The sequence below is a fragment of the Urocampus carinirostris genome, chromosome 15 (genome assembly GCF_059441175.1).
Source record: "Urocampus carinirostris isolate Australia breed hairy pipefish chromosome 15, RoL_Ucar_1.0, whole genome shotgun sequence".
Classification (NCBI taxonomy): domain Eukaryota; kingdom Metazoa; phylum Chordata; class Actinopteri; order Syngnathiformes; family Syngnathidae; genus Urocampus; species Urocampus carinirostris.
The window spans coordinates 17,266,446-17,287,167 of record NC_142363.1 but is presented as its reverse complement, the minus strand read 5'-3'; the positions used below and the strand labels follow the sequence as shown (position 1 = coordinate 17,287,167).

The 20,722-nt window shown below is 37.3% G+C and overlaps 1 protein-coding gene across 4 annotated transcripts in view; it reads right to left on the bottom strand.

Annotated features, from left to right (window-relative positions):
- Positions 1-20,722, bottom strand: part of tmem63c (transmembrane protein 63C) — a 51,571-nt gene that overhangs the window by 4,130 nt on the left and 26,719 nt on the right. For all 4 annotated transcript variants that reach the window (XM_088355097.1, XM_088355096.1, XM_088355098.1 and 1 more), the window contains 17 exons: positions 19,808-19,950; positions 17,463-17,514; positions 17,261-17,369; positions 15,117-15,190; positions 14,921-15,001; positions 12,211-12,331; positions 11,955-12,088; positions 11,758-11,880; positions 6,989-7,142; positions 6,800-6,906; positions 3,399-3,485; positions 3,254-3,319; positions 3,013-3,175; positions 2,820-2,925; positions 949-1,116; positions 760-872; positions 617-691 (listed from right to left, as the gene is read on the bottom strand). In XM_088355097.1, the coding sequence (XP_088211223.1) occupies positions 617-691; positions 760-872; positions 949-1,116; positions 2,820-2,925; positions 3,013-3,175; positions 3,254-3,319; positions 3,399-3,485; positions 6,800-6,906; positions 6,989-7,142; positions 11,758-11,880; positions 11,955-12,088; positions 12,211-12,331; positions 14,921-15,001; positions 15,117-15,190; positions 17,261-17,369; positions 17,463-17,514; positions 19,808-19,950 (1,876 nt within the window). The remainder of the gene's footprint in view (positions 1-616; positions 692-759; positions 873-948; positions 1,117-2,819; positions 2,926-3,012; positions 3,176-3,253; positions 3,320-3,398; positions 3,486-6,799; positions 6,907-6,988; positions 7,143-11,757; positions 11,881-11,954; positions 12,089-12,210; positions 12,332-14,920; positions 15,002-15,116; positions 15,191-17,260; positions 17,370-17,462; positions 17,515-19,807; positions 19,951-20,722) is intronic.

Genomic DNA, 20,722 nt, shown 5'->3' with positions numbered 1-20,722 from the left:
TTGTGTGCTCTCGTGTTATTTTTATTTCATTGCATCTCTTTTGCTTCAACGGAAGAAGATGCCCCAAACACCTGCCGACCAAATTGCTATGATGGGTTAATCGGTCGAGATGGAGAAGCCTGTTGTTACTGTCAACTGGACTTTTGGCAGGATTTCTGTTATAACTTATATTCAATGTATGTCTGTTAGTGTCCTTGCAACATCAATTGCAGCCTGGTATTCCTGGAAGGGGGGATTACCTCATGTAGCGCCCGTCTAAGATTTCTTAATTTTCCCCATGCTGAGGTTTTTGAGTTTTTCCCTGGCCTCATGTAAGTTTCAGACCAGATGTTGTAATGGTGGTATGTGCAGACCCTGAAGACATTTAATGATTGAGGGTTTTAGAAATAAAGGTTACTTAACTATTTTTGTAATGTAATCACTGTTTGAAGCCCAAATGAGTTTTTGTCCAAAACTCACATTTTTAGTGACGTGGCACAAAACTTCGGCAGTTCAACTTTAAGCCAGAGGGGTCAGTCATGTGCAAAAATAAGATCAAACACTCCGCAACGGAGCTTTTATAGCTGAAAAATTACTCTCATGATTGTAACGGATAGTAACTAAAATTATACTTTACATTGGAAGCAGTGGTTGACGTCACCGTACTCCTGTCTGCTTCAGGGACTGTCCTCTCTGCTGGTTGATTTGACATCTGAAATTGAGAAACATTACACATATAATAATTCCTCCAAAATACATCTAAAATTGAAATGTGCTTACCTGGTAGCTTGATGACTTATCTGCCTGCTTCTTAAGGCACAAGTGGAAAAAGGAAACAGCAATAGCGAGGACCAGGGACACCAATGTAAACATAGTTATGGGGTGCACTGCACCTGTAAGGCAGCAAAAAATTGTTCATAATGTCATCATAAACCCACAAAGCACAGGCAGATGGAAACTAAGAGGTACCTAATCTGAGAACGGAGAAAAATAACAGCCAGAAGATGCAGAGGATGGGAGCCAAGATGACCTGGTGGATGGCAGCTCTGTGGATGTGCTGGTTGAGCTTGGTGGGAAGGTATGCATAGTAAATGTTATAGCGGTCCACCATGTGCTTCAGGACCACATACAGCAGACCTGAAGAGGAGTAAGAAAGCATGCTAGATCAGCAATAAACCATTATCTCGAATTGAGTCGATTTGGTTACTGTATTATTGTGAATTGTTTTTGCAATACTGCGATCCATTAAGCAGTTAAAAATATACCATTATGTCTTCATCATACATTATGCAAAGATTTCGGCCCATAGGTGGGCAAACCTTTTGAGTTTTTCCTTTCCCGCATGTTGGTTTAATATCAGGGGATGGTGTATTGTAATCCTGTGCAATCCTTGAGACATCTTGTGATTGAGGGCTATACAAATAAACGTGACTTGACTTGACTTTTTAAGGTTGTGAGCTGAATTGCGCTCATTCATCAATTATATTTTATATTTGTTTGTTCATAAATAATACTTCAATTTGTTTTATTTTATGTCTATTTTTAAGCACAAAATTTGATCGTATTGTAGAGAAACACTCTGAATTAACTTTTATTGATGTGTTTACATTAAATTTGATGAATGTCTAGATAAATAAATAAAATAGGTTGAATGAAATAAATGAAGTGCATTATAGAAAACTATTCAGTACAAAAAAAGGTATCAAAGAACTTTATATTGACATTGACCTTATATACATATATATATTTTTTTTGTTAAATTATTATTGTTATTTTCTATACTTACTTATATACAGGCCGTATGATTCCTCGGGGTAAACAGACATGTTAAGGTAAACATTGGAAATTATTAATAGCATTGCTGCCAAAAAAAATCACAATGGTTATTACTCAATTGGCAAAAAATTCTTACTTTTATGGCAGAGAACAGATATTTTTCCTTTGTATGATATTTTTATCTATCTCATAGTATTAGACAATTTATATTTTTCCTATTTTACTACAAATACCAATAAACGTATCTATTTGCATGTAATAAAAGAAAAAAATTACTTTTCATGAGGGTTTTACTATTTTTCAAACTATTTTTCTCGATTATACTAGAAAAATAAGGTGAAATGAGTAAAGGGAGGAAAAATGCCAACATGAGTTTAATTATCTAATGTTATAGTCGAATTTCTATAAAAAAAACAAGTAAAATAATAAGATTGCAGAAGCCAGCCTACTTTGTGCACTTAACCTCACTATGGTAGTGGGAGCTAGTAAAATAATCAAATTATTTAAATGTCCACAATTGTTTTACTTTACTTAAACAAGGTAAAATATAGTAAAACGAAAAAAAGATACTTATAAAACATGTTTTCCTATCAATGAGACAATATTTTTCACTTTTATATTCAATTTCTATCCATTGTATCACGTCAAAAAAATACACTATATTGTGTTTAAGAAACAGTGTATCTGACAACTAGATATTGCTTTAATACATAGTGCAACCGAAAACTAGTGCCACAGAGCACAGGGAAAAATATAAACTATAGAGAACTATAGTGACCAAACTGCATAATTTTTCCCCCAGCTTTTCACAAGGTTTTTGGTTTAGGAGAAAGATGGCGGACAATCATGTCAACTCCCTCTAGGTGAGCCTCTTGTTATATAAAACAAATACAAATTATTTTAAAAAAAATGCATGTTATATATTAATTCATGTATTCTATTATTCAAATGTTTTTAATGAATGAAGTCACACGATGTCCCTTTGATGAGTATACATTGACCTTGAGTATTGCATATAGATTTATAAGCACAATTAAAGCATTTTATTGAATTTTTCTACTCACCAAAAGGTGTTATAATGGGACATGTGATGCTATAGGTCACGCTCACAGCAAATATGCACATGGTCCAAGCGTACTCTAAGCCAAACTGGAACTCATAGGTCTGACTCTGCATTCGTAGACAGAAATACAATAGAGCTCAAGCGGTACATGGACAAAAAATTCAGTAAAACGTTGGAAAAAGCGACCGGCTCACCCGTTTTACATGGATACGCTCTGCTTGAGATTTGGTGAAACAAAGGCGAAGGCCGTACACCGTTAGCGCCGGGATACGCAACAGTTCCATGGCGGTGCCCATCAGCCCGGAAGTGATGACGTAGTTAACGAAAAAAGCACCATTGTCGGGGAGGAAAACACATCTGTGCAGACAGTAAGAGGAAATCGTCACAGTGGATCAACATAACAGACAAAAAACGAATGCATCGTAGAAATCTTACTGGAATTTGACATCCTTTTCATCCAGGAAATTGATATCAAAAAGCCAAGTGAAGAACACGTCCAGACTATAAGAAAAAAAAGGAAAAGATGTTTAAAATCCAAAGCGGATGTTCATAAAATAAAACGCTGATTTCGAAAGCACACCTGGTCAGACCAAGTGAAGGCAAGATGAGGACCATAAAAACCAGCAGTACGAAGCACTTGTGCATCATTACTTGGTTCTCACCAGATCTGTGAAAACCAAAGAAACGTTATGAGTGTAATGAGATTAAAATATATATCCACCCATACTGTATCCAAAAATGGAGATTACAAGGCCACAAGTATTTATTTGCTTTTAAACTTTAGTAGAAACTCAAAATAAGGAATTTTCAAGGACGGGAAGAGAAGCCTCCAAATAAGAAAGTCCAAACTGTTCTAAAGGCCCTCCCCTGACCCCTTTATTTTTTAAAATCTCCTTGGTTACAATAGCAGATCCGCCCTATATGGTGTGGGATTCGAAGAACAGCATAATGATTGGACGATAGTGACACTGATGTAATACTCAAAATAATAAACTGGCATGCTATGCAGGTGTTCAATATTAGAAAACAGAAAAAATGATTGCTTTGTTATTTTAAGAAATAATCATTTGATTTACATAGAGCCTACATTGATCACATATTATCACATATTTGAAACTTGACTTGTTTTTCTGCCAGAAATTGAAATGTCCGACCACATGTCAATGCAGCTCTCTGCACGCTTCCATTGTTTATTGTCCAGTTATTGTATGGTTACTAATAGAGAAGATTTGAGAAAATTGATAACATCACAGACTCATTTACTTTTTCTGAATGCCCGTAATTAGCATTAGTAACAATTTTGCCGACATATCCGGAGAAATTGCGTCAACCTGGTTTATTAAAAATGTGATCAGCACAACAAGTGAAGCTACGCGCTAATGCCTGGGACCAATGTTCCCTGTAATTTTCCACGGGTCTGAGCGTTCACACAAAGTCGGTGAGCAACGATTGAAACAACAGTGAGCAACCATAATCCCAAGTCTGGCAAGATAATTAATTATCAAACATGTTAAAAAGTTGACATCAAGTTACATTTTGCTGAGTTTCCGGCAATGCAAAATTATTTTTCTCTTTTGAATGAATTGACTCATGTACTATTGCAAAGGTTGTACGGCCTACAAACGTCGTTTGTTCTTACAATTCTTTCACAAGATATCCATTTCTTTTTATTTCCTGATGTATTTTGTCGCATAATATTAACATTTTTGGGGGCTTATTTAGTCGGTTGTAAGATACACAGCTGTACTTAATCACATTTTTAGTGGAAGTACAATGTTGGCAACAAGATTCTCTTGATATAATTGGAAATTATTTGAATGCAACACAAACTTTTTCTTCTTTTTCCGTGTTTTTTTCTACTTTTTTGTTACTTTTTTCTTTTTGTTCTCTATTTACTTTTTTCCTACATTTCTTTCTTTTCTTGTTTTCTGGCTTTTTTTTCTAAATGTTTCCTTCTTTTTTTCTCTTCCCTTTGTTTCTTTTTTTCTCAGCTTTTCACTACTTTTTCATTTTGGGATTTTTTTTTGTTCAATTCCCCCTTCCTTTAAGTCATGTTGTGCATAATTTTATATAATATTTGGTAAAGAAGCAAAAACAACCTGAAGAGCCGTTTAGGACCCGAAAGTTAGTCCTAACGATACTTGGTTTCCTCTCTGTCACTTTGTGGAATGCGCAAGTGATGGGAGAGCTTAAGATCAATTAAATGACTCTGCGTGTATACAAGCTGTTGTGATTTTCCGGTCTTCTGAATTTTAGGCAGTACAGTACATTGAGTTCTGTTTGGAGAACTTTTTTGTCACACCCTTGTGTATATGTTAATACCAATTTACATAATATTGACTTCTGAGCTAGTTGATTAAGATCGACAGCTGCTGACACATTCCGCAAACGGGTGACTTAATTACGGCACTATTTGTTAATATGTGCCACGGCATGCTGCCAGATTAGCGGAGCGTGCCCTCAAGTCAACGCGGGGCCCCTGTGGGTACCATAGCTGGGTTGATTTGTGGGAAGGGCCTGGGGTGTGTCCGAAGTCGCCGCAGACACCGTCGTGAATAAGCACCAGAGTATTGTAAAATGCAGCATTTAAATGTTGTAAATGTAATTACGGTATAATATTTCTAATTTTAAGATATTTTTTACATTGGCTTGCCTGGAATATTCTGTAATAAAACTTTTGAAGTAACTGCTCACTCGAGCTCTTATTTTGATCGAACTCTTGTCTTTGATATAAAAATCTATTCCTCAACAAAATATTCAAATCAGAAGAAAAATACACTGTATTTTTCGGATTAAAAGAAAGATTTTTTTTATAGTTTGGCCGGTGGTGCTACTTTTACCCTTGTGCGATTTCTATGTGAAGATATGAACACATTATCATTGAGTTTTGAACGATTATTACCGGCATATCATTTCCCATGTTATTTTCACACGCATGTGGGCGCTCTAGGCCTGCGTTGAGAATTTCAATATTGCCATGTTGTGCCGAAAATGCCCTTATATAGCATATGTTACTAAAATGACTTATTCTGGGGAAATATAATAGAACAGTAAAGCAGAGGGAATCTGCAATTTGTTTAGAAATCATTTTTGAGCAAGTTGAAAATACTTACTTTGGCGAAATGAAACCACCCTTTCTTACCAACCGGGGCACATAAGTTCAGAAGATAAGGCGTCATTTCGTCAAAAGAGATTTTTATACAAAGTACAAATGCTGTTTTTTACTGTTCAAATACATCCCCAAAAAATGAGATAGCGCAACTGACATATGCTAAGAGGGGGCATTTCACGCAGGGGGACTTTATTTTAATTTTACATTACCTTTTAAGACGACAAGAATGTTTTTGGTGTTTGTTTTAATGAGATACATTTCCTCCAAAAATGCGACTTATTTTCCAGGGGCAACTTCTACATGTTTTTTTACTTTTTAATTATGCATTATTTGGCGGGTGCAACTTATACTCTGGAAAATACGCTACTTAAAATGAGAGAGACATTTTTATTTCTTAGTCATTTGATTATTGGCATAAGATTGTTTAAGTGTACCCCCTGCTGCTGCCAGTAGCCAGTGGACGTAAACCGGCCCGGAGCACCATGAAAAGCGATTAACACATCATGAGAAATCACGCCACGGCGTATCAGTGGACTCGACGGGCTCATTAGCACGAGTTCAGCTTTTCAGCGGGGCGAGCGTCGGATTTGCATTCGGTCCTTCGCACATCACGCCTGCACAACATGTTTGTGGGGGCGGTTATGTAAAGACAGGGTGTATAGAGGTGTTGCATGAGGTTTTCTCCCCGTGTGCAGCTGCTACGCCTTCCACACGGCGATTGCTTGTTGCAATCCTCGCGTGGAGATCTCTATGACAACCATCCCCGAATAACAGCGCGGGAGGCGACGGGAAAAAAAGCGAGCGTAACAACCGCAACAGGGTGAAAAGGAAACCATCATGAGTGTCATGAAGTGGAAACTGGAAAGCACCTGGTCCAGTGAGACTCGAAGAAGGCCGAGTAGTAGACGACAAAGGGCAGCAGGACTGAAAACACCCACAGCAGGAGGGTGGGTAAGAACTGAGTGATGATGGGATTCTGTTGGCCAGAGAATAAGAAAAAAGAACTCAGACATATAGACCAGCGGATGTTTTGGTCCCGCTCGGCTTGCCAATCCGACCTGCAGGCTCTCCACGGGCTTGGTGACGTTGAACTTGTCCATGGTGTTGACGATGATGGCGGGCGTGGTGAGGAAGAAGAGAAGCAGGAAGAGAAGGATGTTGAGGAGGATGCAACGGAGCCACCATCGAGAGCCGCAAACTGAAAGATTTTCCCTGAAAGTGGAAGTTGGGAGGCGGTATAGTGAGCGTAAACTGCATGGCATTGACATTCTATCTTTTTAAAGCAAGGGTCAGCAATGTATTGCTCGCTAGCCGGATATGGCTCTTATCACGAGTACATCTGGCTCAGAGATAAACGAAGGACCGTAGAAACCTTTTCCAATTTTATTGAGAATAAAATGTCTATTGATGAATAAATGTGAAACTGAAGCATCACATAGAAACAGTTTTTTATTCCAAAATATATAAAGCGACATTTCGATTATAGTATACCCCAGGGGTCTCGAGCGTGGTGAGCCCCAAAGACAATTGAGGTGCCCGTGGACCTGAAAATAGCCACCAGTGCTGGGTTATTGTGATTTTCTATTAAAATTATTTTTTAAAATTTGTTGACTGAGTCTATTTAACCCCATTTTAAAAATTGACCTGGTAATAAGATAGTAACAACATAATAATAAAAAAATATTTTAGAATTTCAAATAAATAAATTAATTCCAGTTCATGGGCTTCATGGACCCCAAAAATCATATTCAAGTTTATTATTTTTAAGCAATTGATTATGAGTATTAAACCAAGTCATTGATTCATCCTTTTATTGATTTATTTTATGGAAAAACAACAAACTAAAAGTCCAATTTATGAGTTTTCTAAAGCGAATAAGTGAAAATTGTGCATTTTTAGCTAGCTATTTAGCTACCCTTTTAGCTATTTAGCAGGCTATTTAGCTTTAACTTTTTTTGCATGCTATCCAACCAATATTTATTTTTTGTTGCTAGTTATCAAACTTAATTTCTGTCTCCAGTTTAGCTAGCTATCTAGCTTTGATTTTAGCTTTAATTTAGGCTGTAAAATGGCTTTTTACCACTTTAGCTGGCTAGCTGTCTCCTTTTTAGTTTTGTAGCTAGCTATCGTCCTACCCGTTTAGCTATTTAGCAAAATATCTAGATAGCGTTTACATTTTTTTGCATGCTATTCAATCAATATTGAATTTTTTTTTGCTAGTTATAAAACTCAATTTTAGCCTCCTTTTTCGCTAGCTACCTAGCTTTGATTTTAGCTTAAAATCAGGCTGTAAGATGGCTTTTTATTGTTTTAGCTAGCTATCTGGCTGATTTTTAGCTTTTTAGCAAGCCAGCTAGCCAACTTGCTATTTTAGAAAATTACATCAAACTGGGTTCCCTTTGCACTATTTGACAACAAAAAGTACCTCTACGTATGAAAAAGGTTGGAGACCCCAGGTATACACTTACGGTGTTATACTAACAGACCCCGTCTCTAAGGAATCCTTTATATGGAAGCTCATTAAAAATATATTTTCATAGTTGAAACACTTTATAATGAAAAACCAAAGAACAGTAGTTATTGTTAACACCTGAAAACGCCAGCCAAGCATCCAGAGCAATTTGATTGGGTGTGCGGTAGAAGTGGGAGGATCTGTGCATACATAACCCACTCCCCTACATAGTATTTTGTGAGATTTTTACAAACAAACTCTGTTCGCACCTTGTTTTAAAACCATTATTTACAACGGTTTTGAAAACAAATGAAATGTATGAAAGTCGGTGTTCACGAGCAAGATAGTGCAAACCAGCTTACAGAAAATGCACTAGCTTGCTTACATGCATCTACAAAATTAACAACACCCGATCGAACATGCCTCACCGCCTTATTATGATGCAATGCAGTTCTAAACTATAAAAAATCAATAAAATAAAACTGAAAAAAACAACAAAGCTATCACTGAACTACTTAAAATCCACAACCAGGGTTGGGCAACTATTTGTAGTTGCTGGCCGCATTGGGTTAAAACAGTTGGCCAAAGGGCCGATATTGGAGACCTGTCCACTTTTTTCATTTATGAACATACATGCAGACAACGGCATGAATTTTTTCACATTTATTTTTCAATAGATTAGATTCATAAAATTGGTTTTGAAATTCTCACAATTAAGCATAATAATATTTTAGGTCCCTGTTTTAAGCACCAAATTTACCATATCTGTATATCTTTTAGTATTTTGTAGTATTTTTGCAGTCGGAACTTTGTGGTATTTCTGTAGTATTTTTGTCGTATTAACATATTTTTGTAGTACTTCTGTAACATTTTTACAGTGGTATTTTTCTATTATTTTGATAGTAGGATTTTTGTAGAGTTACTCCTAGTGTATTTTTGTAGTATTTCCTGTCATAGTATTTCTATAGTAGTATTTTGGCGTATTATTTTTGTATTTTAGTCTCACTGTAGAGGCATTTTTGTAGTATTCTGTAGAAGTATATTTGAAGTATTTTCATGGTAGTATTCTAATAGTATATTTGTAGTATTTTTGTGATATACCTATCATAATATTTTTGTAGTAATCCTGTAGTAGTATTTTTGTATAATAGTATTTCTGCAGTAGTATTTTTCTAATATTTCGATAGTAGTATTTTTGTAGTATTACTCTAGGTGTATTTTTATAATATTTGTTCTCATGATATTTCTGTCTTATTATTTTTGTAGTATTTCTGTTGTTTATTTTGGGATTATTGTATTTTTGTAGTATTCAATGGAAGTATTTTTGAAGGATTCTCAAATTAGTATTTTAATAGTATTTCTGTAGTATTTTTGTAGCGTACTCATCGTAGTACTTTTGTAGTATTACTGTAGATGTATTTTTGTAGTATTTCTTGTCATAATATTTTTGTCGTATTATTTTTGTAGTATTTGTGTTGTATTATTTTAGTATTACTGTAGTGGTATATTTGTAGTTTTCGGTTGAAGTATTTTTTAAGTATTTTCAAGTACGTATTTTATTTCTGTAGTAGTATTTTGGTACAATAGTATTTCTGCAGTAGTATTTTTATAATATTTTGATAGCAGTATTTTTGTAGTATTACTGTAGGTGAATTTGTGTAGTATTTCTTGTCATAATATTTCTATAGTAGTATTTTTCTCATATTATTGTCGTATTACTTTTGTATTTTAGTCTTACTGTGGTATTTTTTGATTATTCTGTACAGGTATATTTGAAATATTTTATGGTAGCATTTTAATAGTATTTCTGTAGTATTTTTAGAGCATATGCATCGTAATATTTTTGTAGTATTTTATAGTATTTTTGCAATATCCCTGTAGTAGTATTTTTGTAATATTTCTATAGCATTATTTTTCTTTAAAATAAAACCAAAATAATATATTAGGTCCCTGTTTTAAACACTAGGTTTAGTTTTGTCGTAAATTTGTAGTATTTCTGTAATATTTTTTGTAGACACACACAGTGACAACAGGGATCAAACATGCACCAATATTTTTTTCCATTAGTGGTACTTTGTTTACTTTTTTACATATTATCAATACATTTTGACCATTTTTGTTTGGCAGCCCATATAAAAAAGCCTGATGGACTGCATGTGGCCTGGAAGCCATAGTTTGTGCCAGATCACCCCCCTTCTGTCCATAAGATAGCTTTAAAGCATTTTTTATTATTCTAGATCACAGGTGTCAAACTCATGGTCCGCGGGCCACATCTGGCCCGGCGTACAATTATATCCGGGACGTGAAATCCTTTTATATAGATCTACTATAATGGCCCGGGTCTATGAAACCCTGATAACTTTCAAATTATACTCTGATACTAAAAACCACAATGGCCGAGAAAATTATGTTAACTGACATGGCCGGTAAACCCGTGTGTCTTATTCGTGGAGATTTTGTGGCCATAATTAAGGAATTTAATGTAAAACCGCACTACAATACAAAACTTCAGAGTAAGCTGAAAAACCTTGAATCCAGAAAAAAGATACAGAAAGTTAAAGGGTTAAAGAAGAATATGAAGATGTTTTTGAATAAAGCAAATTCCCAAAGTGAAAAGCACAAATTTTATTTATATTTTCCGTTTTTTCATATTTTCATGTTTATAGTTTTGACAGGGGGCAGCACGGCAGCGCAGTGGTTAGCGCTTGTGCGGCACAGTTCATGTCATGGGAACCTGTCGTGGGTTCAAATCCAGCTCCAGACTTCCTGTGCGGAGTTTGTATGTTCTCCCCGTGCTTGCGTGGGTTTCCTCCGGGCACTCTGGTTTCCTCCCACGTTCCAAAAACATGCATTTCAGGTGAATTGGCCGGTCTAAATTGTCCCTAGGTGTGAATGAGCGAATGAGTTGTCTGTCCTTGTGTGCCCTGCGATTGGCTGGCAACCAGTTCAGGGTGTCCCCTGCCCACTGCCCGGAGATGGCTGGGATAGGCTCCAGCCCCCCCGCGACCCTAATGAGGATAAGCGGTACGGCTAATGAGATGAGATGAGAGATGAGTTTTGACAGGAGATATTTTTATGGAGACCAACGATTTTTAATTCATTTAATGTTTAAGTTTTTTTTCTGGTAATAATATTCCTGACTGTTTTAAATTCATATTATTATAATTTTTTTTTTCATAAAAAGCATAGTGTATTCAATAAATATTTATCCTGTTCGGCCCGCGACCAAAGGTGTGGTTTGAGTTCTGGCCCTCTGTATAATTGAGTATGACACCCCTGTTCTAGATAATCTTTGAGGTTAGGAATAAATCAGTTTTCTTCCAAATATATGCTACACAAATATGAGGTCACAGCATCCTCAATGCAAAGACTTACCAGATGATGTCACTGGGAGCTGGCGCGTAGCTGATTCCCCACTGCTGAGACTGGACAACTGTGGAGATGCTGGACTGCTGAGGACGCCTGCTGCAACCCACAAAGCTGTAGTCCTTCACAATTCTACGGAGCAGGACAGAATCAGACTACAGAATCGCTATCACACAAAGGGGATTCATTGCCGTGACTGAACTCACACAGAAGTCATCCTCTCATCGCGAAAAGTCACAAAAGCGATGCCCAGCCTCTTCACATGGATGCGGTTCTTCTCGGCGTTGAATTCGTCCGTCCATTTCTCTTCCAACTCACTGTAGTATTGCTCAGCATCCACCTGCAATCAGTTGGAATAAGTTGCTGCAAAGCGCAGAGCGTAGAACCTGACTGATAGGTCATTTGAACTGCAGCGCCGCTCTGTGGAAATTCTTTGTCAGTGCAGCCTCCGATTGAAATCACCTTTTCAAAGCCGCAAATGTCACAGCAGAATATCCGAGCACACGGGTGGGGCTTTATTGTGACCTTTCCCTCTTTTTGAGATTTTGTGGCAAAGTAGAGCCTGCCTTTCATCGCCTGTCGCCTGAAAAACAGAGAAGAGGAATTTGTATCACATAGGACAGTGTTTGTAAACCTTTTTTTGAGCCAAGGCACGCTTTCTTTTGAATAAAAGGCACACTGTCCGTCAAACATGTTTGGAAATTAATTCCCAATTCAATGTTTTTAAAGTGACGTTTGCCTAACGGTGGTAGTTGAAGCACACCATCTTAAAACTGCAAATACTACCATATTTCGCCCCTAAAAACGCCTACTGCTCTTTAAGAAGACACTACAGCTTTTTCATATTGTCCTCAATTTAAGGACCACATTTGTACTTTTTTTGATACAGCTTACATGGAAATGTGAATTCAGAATAACAATTCTTTTTTTATACAGTTGGGAATGCCTAGAAAACACAACATTTTAAGTTAAGTCAAGTCATGTTTATTTGTATAGCCCTCAATCACAATGAGTCTCAAAGGGCTGCACAAATCAAAGACTGTTGCAAACCACAGACTATTATTACACCATCCCCTGATCTAAAACCTACATGAGGGCAAGGAAAAACTCAAAAACCTCAACATGAAGAAAACGAAGAATCCTTGAGAAGGGACCACACATGAGGTAATTCCCCTTTCCAGGATGAGTGAAATAAAATGTCACGTCAGGGATTTTTTCCGGAATTTTAACCCGAAGACCACAGGAGGGTTGAAAAAAAGAACAAAATCTTGACTTCAGACTAGTATTTTAGTTTGCGGCTGCTTCATTTTGAAGTGAGACCAAATGTACTGTACTCATGTACTACTCTCCGGTCTCCTGAATTCCGACATCAAGAGCCTGCAGCTGGTACAAAATGCTGCAGCGAGACTTTCAACTAAGACAAGAAAGTTTGATCACGTTACCCTGATTTTAGCTAACCTGCATTGGCTCCCTGTTAGCTTAAGATGTGATTTTAAGGTTCTGTTGGTAGTATACAAAATCATGCATGGACTTGCTCCCTCATATCTTTCAGATATAATTTTGCCCTATGTTCCGGTCCGGAGCCTTCGCTCTGAAAACGCCGTTCTACTCGTGATCCCAAGAGCCAAGAAGAGATCCGCAGGTTTGAGAGCGTTCTCCATTTGGGCCTCGATGCTATGGAATGTTCTGCAATTTGAGATTTGATCTGCAACCTTAGTGGACCTGTTTAAATCTGGGCTTAAAATACACTTAAAATCTATAGCCTATGAATGACCTACATTTCATGTTGACAAAATCTGTGTATTGGTTGTAATGCTACATCCATTGCAACCTGGTCATACTTTTTATTTTATTTTCTATTATTATATATTATATTTTAATTACCGTATTTTCCGCACTATAAGGCGCACCTAAAAGTCTTAATTTTTTTCTAAAGCTGACCATGCGCCTTATAATACAGTGCGCCTTATATATGGCTCAACATTAAATCACAAGGTCTCGCAACTTACGCAACAGCCGCCGACTCGATTTTCCCCCGAACGTGGAGTAGTCCGCGGTGTATGCTGGGATTTATATACCGGCGTTTCATTGGCTAACCAATGTGTCAATCATCATTTGAATCGATCACTATTGGCTAAAGTTATTCCGAGCCTCGGATAGGCTAGAGGGCCGAAACAAACCCTGCAATTGGCCGAAAAAGATGTGTCAATCATCCGTTAAATCGATCACTATTGGCTGAAGTTATTCGGAGCCTCGGATTGGCTAGAGGGCCAAAACAAACCCTGCAATTGGCCGAAAAAGATGTGTCAATCATCCGTTAAATCGATCGCTATTGGCTGAAGTTATTCGGAGCCTCGGATTGGCTAGATGGCCAAAACAAACCATGCAATTGGCCGAGTTTAGCAATGGCGTAGCAAGCTTAGCAAGCTTGCTAAAGTACACCATAAAGAAACATGTTTTATTAGTCTGTATTTGCAAATAATTTACTCTCCTGGATTTACTTCACTCACGGTTGTAAGAAGACCATGATTGCGTATCATTATTGAATGTGAGAACTTAGGTGAGCTATGCGGCTTTATATTTTCCCGGTACCTTGTTTTAGAACGATCTTGATGTTGCTGTGATGAGTTGAGTGAATTAAACTCAATTCCAAGTGTTTATTGTTATATGCACAGTAAAGTTGCGAGCGAAAAAGAAAATAGAAACTAAGAAATGTTTGGCATTTCTTGAATCCCAAGACTTTAACCTTCCGAATGATATTTGAAATGATGCATTTGAGTGACATCGTACGGACACCGCATCCGCACGTGTTCTCGACACGTATTTGCGTCTTTGCAAGCTTTGGGAATGTTAAGGGGGTAATCAGTTTGACTGAATCATCTGACTGTTTTGTCGACGTTTCCATTGTAGCGCCTTATAATCCGGTGCGCCTTATCTATGGAAGATATAGGACCAAAAACTATTTTTTGGGGGTGCGCCCTATAACCCGGTGTGCCCTATAGTGGGGAAAATACGGTACAATACATTTTATTTCTAATTTTATTGTTTGTTAATCCAACATTCATTGCAGCCTGGGTATCCTGGAAAGGGATTACCTCATGGACTGGGCAATGTCCTGCAGAACACCAAATAAGGCACACTGGTTGAAAAAACATCAAAATCTCAGCTTTACCTTTCAGAGTCCAGCTTCATTAGCTTGTTGATATCAAAGCAGAAGCGTATGTCGGTGACCGTGCAACTGGGGTAAGCTTCACTGGAAGAACAAATGAGGGGAAATGAAACTTTCATGCATCACTACAAGCACAATTGTTTTTTGCAAGGGAAATATTATTAAATTTTGGAGTGGGAGATAAATGAAATCTGTTTACTGGAAGTGTTTGGTGATCAATCCTGGGTCTGAGATTTCTCTCGGTATGGATGTGATCATAAGCGTTCTTACAACCTGAAACACAGTGTTGATAAGATTCATTAATGTAACATTCAAAAAGAAAACAATCAAGTGGAAATATATTACTCCTCTCCTTATTTTATGTATATTGTCAATGTTTTGTTATTGTCTGAGTAAACAATTGATAACTGCTTCTGGGTATCCCAATGGTGATGCTTTTATTTTTTTTAATTGAATAACTATAAAATAATAAACCGATTGACAGATTTTATTTGCTTATTTTTGGAGTCATTTATCTGCCTTAGATATTCCTTTTTAACTAGTGTCCCTATTAAAAGAGAATACTTTTTTTTCTCCATTCTCAACTTTTTACATATTATTGAAACATGACGTTTACTTAAAATACATTGGTATTGAGCTATGTTTATATTTGTGCTCGTGCGTCATTCAGCACTTGTAAGCGTATATAGAATAATGTTGAATAGGATTCACGCTGCACAAGTTACTTTTTAACACTGAACCCTTCTGTGTTGAATTTTAAAAACACCCAGGGACCTAGGTGGGACTTTTTACCGAGTGTTAAATTTGACTAACGCTCCTTAGTGCAGTGTAGTGTAAAATAATAAGAGTAAAAAAAACTCTGAAATCTAACTACGTTCAGTGTACATTTTACATTCTGTAGAAAGGTTTTTGTAGTGATGCTATAAAACAATAGCGACCAAATGATGAAGGTGCTGTATCTGAGTCAGATCAGGAGGCTTCTAGTATAGGTTTCATCAGGGGGAGCAAAACCCTACCCCAAAAACAGCCTGGAGAGGGATGGGTGCTGCCAGGCTGTACTGGCCTAAGACACACCACAGTAAGTGGTGCTCCTACGACCCTGGCGGTTTAGGGACCTGTGAGCCGTGAGGAAGGAATATTTATTCACTGGGGTAGTGTTGTTATTTCACAGTGTTTTTTGTCACAACAAAATGGGCAAACTGAATGAGCTTTTCACCTATTGGTTGATTGACTAAAGCGCCAATCAACTGCAATGCCTTTCCTCATCTAGTTGGAAGCAAGGCGTTAGTAGCAGATTTAATTAGGTATTACGTTATTTATTTATGTGTGACGCGTTATAAGGGATGGTCAGGGCACCTGTATGATGCGGCAGGGGTAAACCCGTGAAAGCTGTCGGGCCCTGCTGTTGAACAGAAGTGTTGTGTGTCACCCTGACCAGAGTGACATGGCCGCTTTCTTGTGTCCCGTTTCATCTGAAGGGACGGAAGCATGACCAACTTGGGTGCCGAGCTGCTTAACTTGTTTGGGTGTTTGGACATTTGGGTTGGCCATGGTCCAAAATTTTTGTGTGTGTGTTTTTTGCTACTTTTTCCGTTTTTAATTAATTTTCTTTGTTTTTGTATGTGTTTGTCTTGCTGTCAGTCATCCCTTTTGAGGGATATGATCCAAGATTGCATGCATCGGGTATTGAAACCGGGTTGGGGCGGTAAGAGCGCCAAAACCTAACTACTAGACCACCAGTGATGCGGATGTCACACTGCAAGGCATTTGATTTTATATCATTATCACATGATTCTGACTCCTGGAGCCAGAAACGTATGTAAGAGAATGGAGAAAAAATGAATAATTGCAAAAACGCACGACTCTTTGGTGTATTCAATAATGAATCAGACTTTGTGTTTATTTATATTTTTTAGGAAGATTTTCGATTTTCTACATTTTATAACATTCATTTCTGTCAGCCAGAATAAAAAAAGTGTTATGGGATAAAATCTAATGCCTCTTCCATATGGTTTAGGTCACTAGTTGTCTAGTGATAAGGTTTCAACAACACCATCGGCGCTAACTGGCTTTGATTCCCGTTGAAAACAGCGATATTATTTTATTGATCAATCATTAAACAAATAGGTTGGAATACAAAAAAATCTCATGTTGTATCGCACATGAATAATTAATGTGTGCATTATTGACATAAAAGGCGCAACGGGTTATAAGGCGCATGTTCACATTTCTGGCCAATTTGGGGTTTTTTAGGTGCACATTATAGTCCAGAATGTATGATGTCTGAGTCTAAGGAGGTATACTCTATCTTTCAGTTCTTTACATGAAGACATAGCGACTGACCTTCTCGTCTTCTTTGTACTCAACCCGTATGGAGTGGTGAACCATACATAGGAACGTGACCAGGAAATAGACCAACGCAAATATGGCGTGCAGCCACAGGAAACTGTCCCTGTAAGGCCAGAAAAAAAACAAAAAAGGTTACTTTTCCCAACCGTTTCAAATATTTCACGGTTTGTATTACACGAGTTGTCGTTCGACCTACTTTGCACTAACATTAGCCAGTGTTGTTCTTCCAAATGTCTCAGAACTGTCTCCTGTAAAAATAATGAAACATGACAGACAGAAACATTTAAATTGGACCAAATTGTAACCTCATTTGATTGAGGCGACCTTTAACTATTTTCAGACCTCATCGGCTAAAGTCCCTGCGCAAATCGCTTAAATCAGTCGCTTTTTGTTTGCTGTTGCTATGGCAGCCTGTCGAGGGCCTCCTGTTTGTTTAATGACAAGGGTGGCACGTTGCTCGGCGTGATGATGGTCAAGGGCAATAAAAACAGTTTTGCGGACTGGCGAGCTCGGTGTTAACCCCCAAAATGGATCCTGCCTTAATCTTATTTTAGAACGGCTTGCTAAACACTTCCAATAAAATAAACACGAGTGCCAAAAGGCGTTTTCGTTGCTATTTGGCGACACGGTTTGCGCGCCCTGCACTTCTTGCGGATGGTTTAGGCGGCAATAGAGTTGTAAATTTTTTTATGAACTTCTTTGATGTCTGAATTGTAGTCCTGCATTTTCCCACTAGTTCTACTAAACTAGTCACAGAGCACTTCAAAACTTGAACTCTAACGAATGTATTCTTTTAAATTATTAATTGTATTAGCATGTTCCGAACTGCAGAGAATTTTTTTTTAAATGCAATAATTTTTTTATAATAATGCTTTGCCATTTTTATATGACCCGACCAGCACCTCCAGGTAAAGTATTGCTGGCAGATACACCTTAAAGAGATATTTTGTATTATTTAGATCTTCCTTGGGGTAAAAAAAACATAATTCAATAAAAAATTATATTGATTTGTGTAATGTTTGTTATTGCAACATCCATTGCAGACTGGTCATCCTGGAAGGGGCATTACCTCATGTCTCAAGGTGTCTTCGTTTTCCTCATGTTAAGGTTTTTGAGTTTTTCCTTGCCCTTATGTAGGTTTTAGATCAGAGGATGGTGTAATAGTATTCTATAGTTTGCAATAGTCTGTGGTCTGTGCAGCCCTTTGAGACTCCTTGTGATTAAGAGCTATACAAATAAACATAACGTGAAAATAATAAGCGAATTTACACGAACCATAATATACACATGCATTTTTGAATATACTCGTGAGTCAAGAAATTTGCTGACATGAATGTCTGCCATCTTTCTGCTACGGGTGACCTCATGTTAATGTTTTTTCAATCCCTGTGAAAGGCGCAGCAAAAAAATTGAGGCGAAAAATTGTGCAGTTGGGTCCCTTTGAGTCTCCATTGTTTGTATTCTTCCTTGTGCTTTGTTGCACTTGTTTTTAGTTGTACTACACAATGCAGTGACATCAAGTAATCAAATATTACACAGTTCCTTTAAGATTACTGTATTGCCAAGCATACATGTGATGCACCATAATTTATATCCAAACTCATATCCAATACTTTTTTTTAACCAATCACCAACTTTAACCCCTGTGGGCCTCGACAGTTTCTCATCCTCTGATTGGTTAATTCAAGTAAAATTGAGACGACATGCATCGTGTGTTCCCCAACGGAAGGGATGCGTGAACAGGTTTTAGGAATTATATGGAAACATTTCATTATTCTATTCCAAGCCAACAAATTCAAAAGCCTATCAAGTAGTAATTGCCTTCTACAAGATACTTTGTTATATAAATGATTGAAGAAATTTGGTGTGTCTGAATATTAATCTTGTATTTTGATTATGATATTCAAACTTCATTATTCCCAGCGCAAGCTTTTTTACAGTAGTTTATTCAATATATATGAAACAAGTTTTACAAAACATTATTTTTCGAAAGGTTTCCTTATAGTTAGAAAAATACAGTTAATCTGAGTGGAAATGTATATATACATTGAAATGTGGTAACCATTAATGAATGAATCATTTTAAAGGTGAAACCAGATTTCATAATGTTTGTTCATGTTCTATAAAATACACTTTTTTGAGCAACACTTATTACTTAAAGTAGTTTAATTTTATGCACATTATAGTCCAGTGTGCCTTATATAGCAAACAAATATTTTACAGAAGATGCATCTCATACTCCGATGCGCCTTGAAGTCTGGAAAACACTGGAGTTACTTTTCAACCCGGAAATACCTTATTTTTTACAATATATTTTCTTCACAAACATCCCTAGTTAGTATCATGTATTTCATTTTTATCCCCTGCTCTTCCTGACTCAAAACTGCAACGGCTGATGTTTGTGCCACAATTGCATGGTAGCATAATTATACGACGTCCCACTGCATTTTGAAATGATTGATGTTTTCTTTTGCATTCGGAAAGGTGCTATTAGAAGCTGGCGTGTCCCCGTGTAAAATATTATCCTAAATTCAAAATTACCCAAGAGATTCCCAGAAAAGTTGATCGGTAGGATCACGGCCAAAGACAGCAGACACACTACAGTCATGAGCAGGATGATGTGGCGCTGAAAGGACAGATAAATGACGGCGTCGATTCCGCACTTGCTGCGGATCTCCTCGTCCCTGCAGAAAGAAAACGACAATTGAGTCAGAAAGAAAGGGGGCATCGAAGGAAACAAATATATTTACCCTAATTTCAGCACTGTAAGGCGCAACACGGTTATAAGGCGAACCCCCAAAAAATAGTCTTTTGTGATATTTATTTTTATATATAAGACTCACTGGACGACAAGAAGCAAGGAATTAAAATTACAGTAAAGGAGAGAGTTACACAATACATAAATATAGCACATTACCGTAAATTCCGGATTATAAGCTTCTACTTTTTTCCCAAACGTTCAACCCTGCGGCTTATTCAGTGATGCGGCCAATTCATGTAATTTTTCTAACGGCCGCCAGCGGCGCTTGAGTACAAAAGGTAAGATTTAGACCGGTGGAATATATGCGCCGAGGAAGACTGCAACTTCTTGGCTTGTGCATACAGTGGAACCTCGGTTCTCGACCATAATCCGTTCCAGAACCCTGTTCGAAAACCGATTTGTTCGATCACCGAAATCATTTTTCCCATTAAAAATAATGTAAATCGTTTTAATCCGTTCCAACACCCTGAATGTTTACCTTGAATGTTTAACATAAACATAAAGCTAACCCAGGCTAATCGTACGTTCGCGTTATCGTAATGTTCCGTACGAAAGATTACGCTAACATGAACGTGTAAAAATAAAAAAAAGGGCTAAAACACATCGTACACCTATATTAAAAGCGAAAGCAAACCGAAGCACGTTATATTATTATTAAAGCTTTGAAAACTCTCTCGGTGTACCGTCTTTCTTTG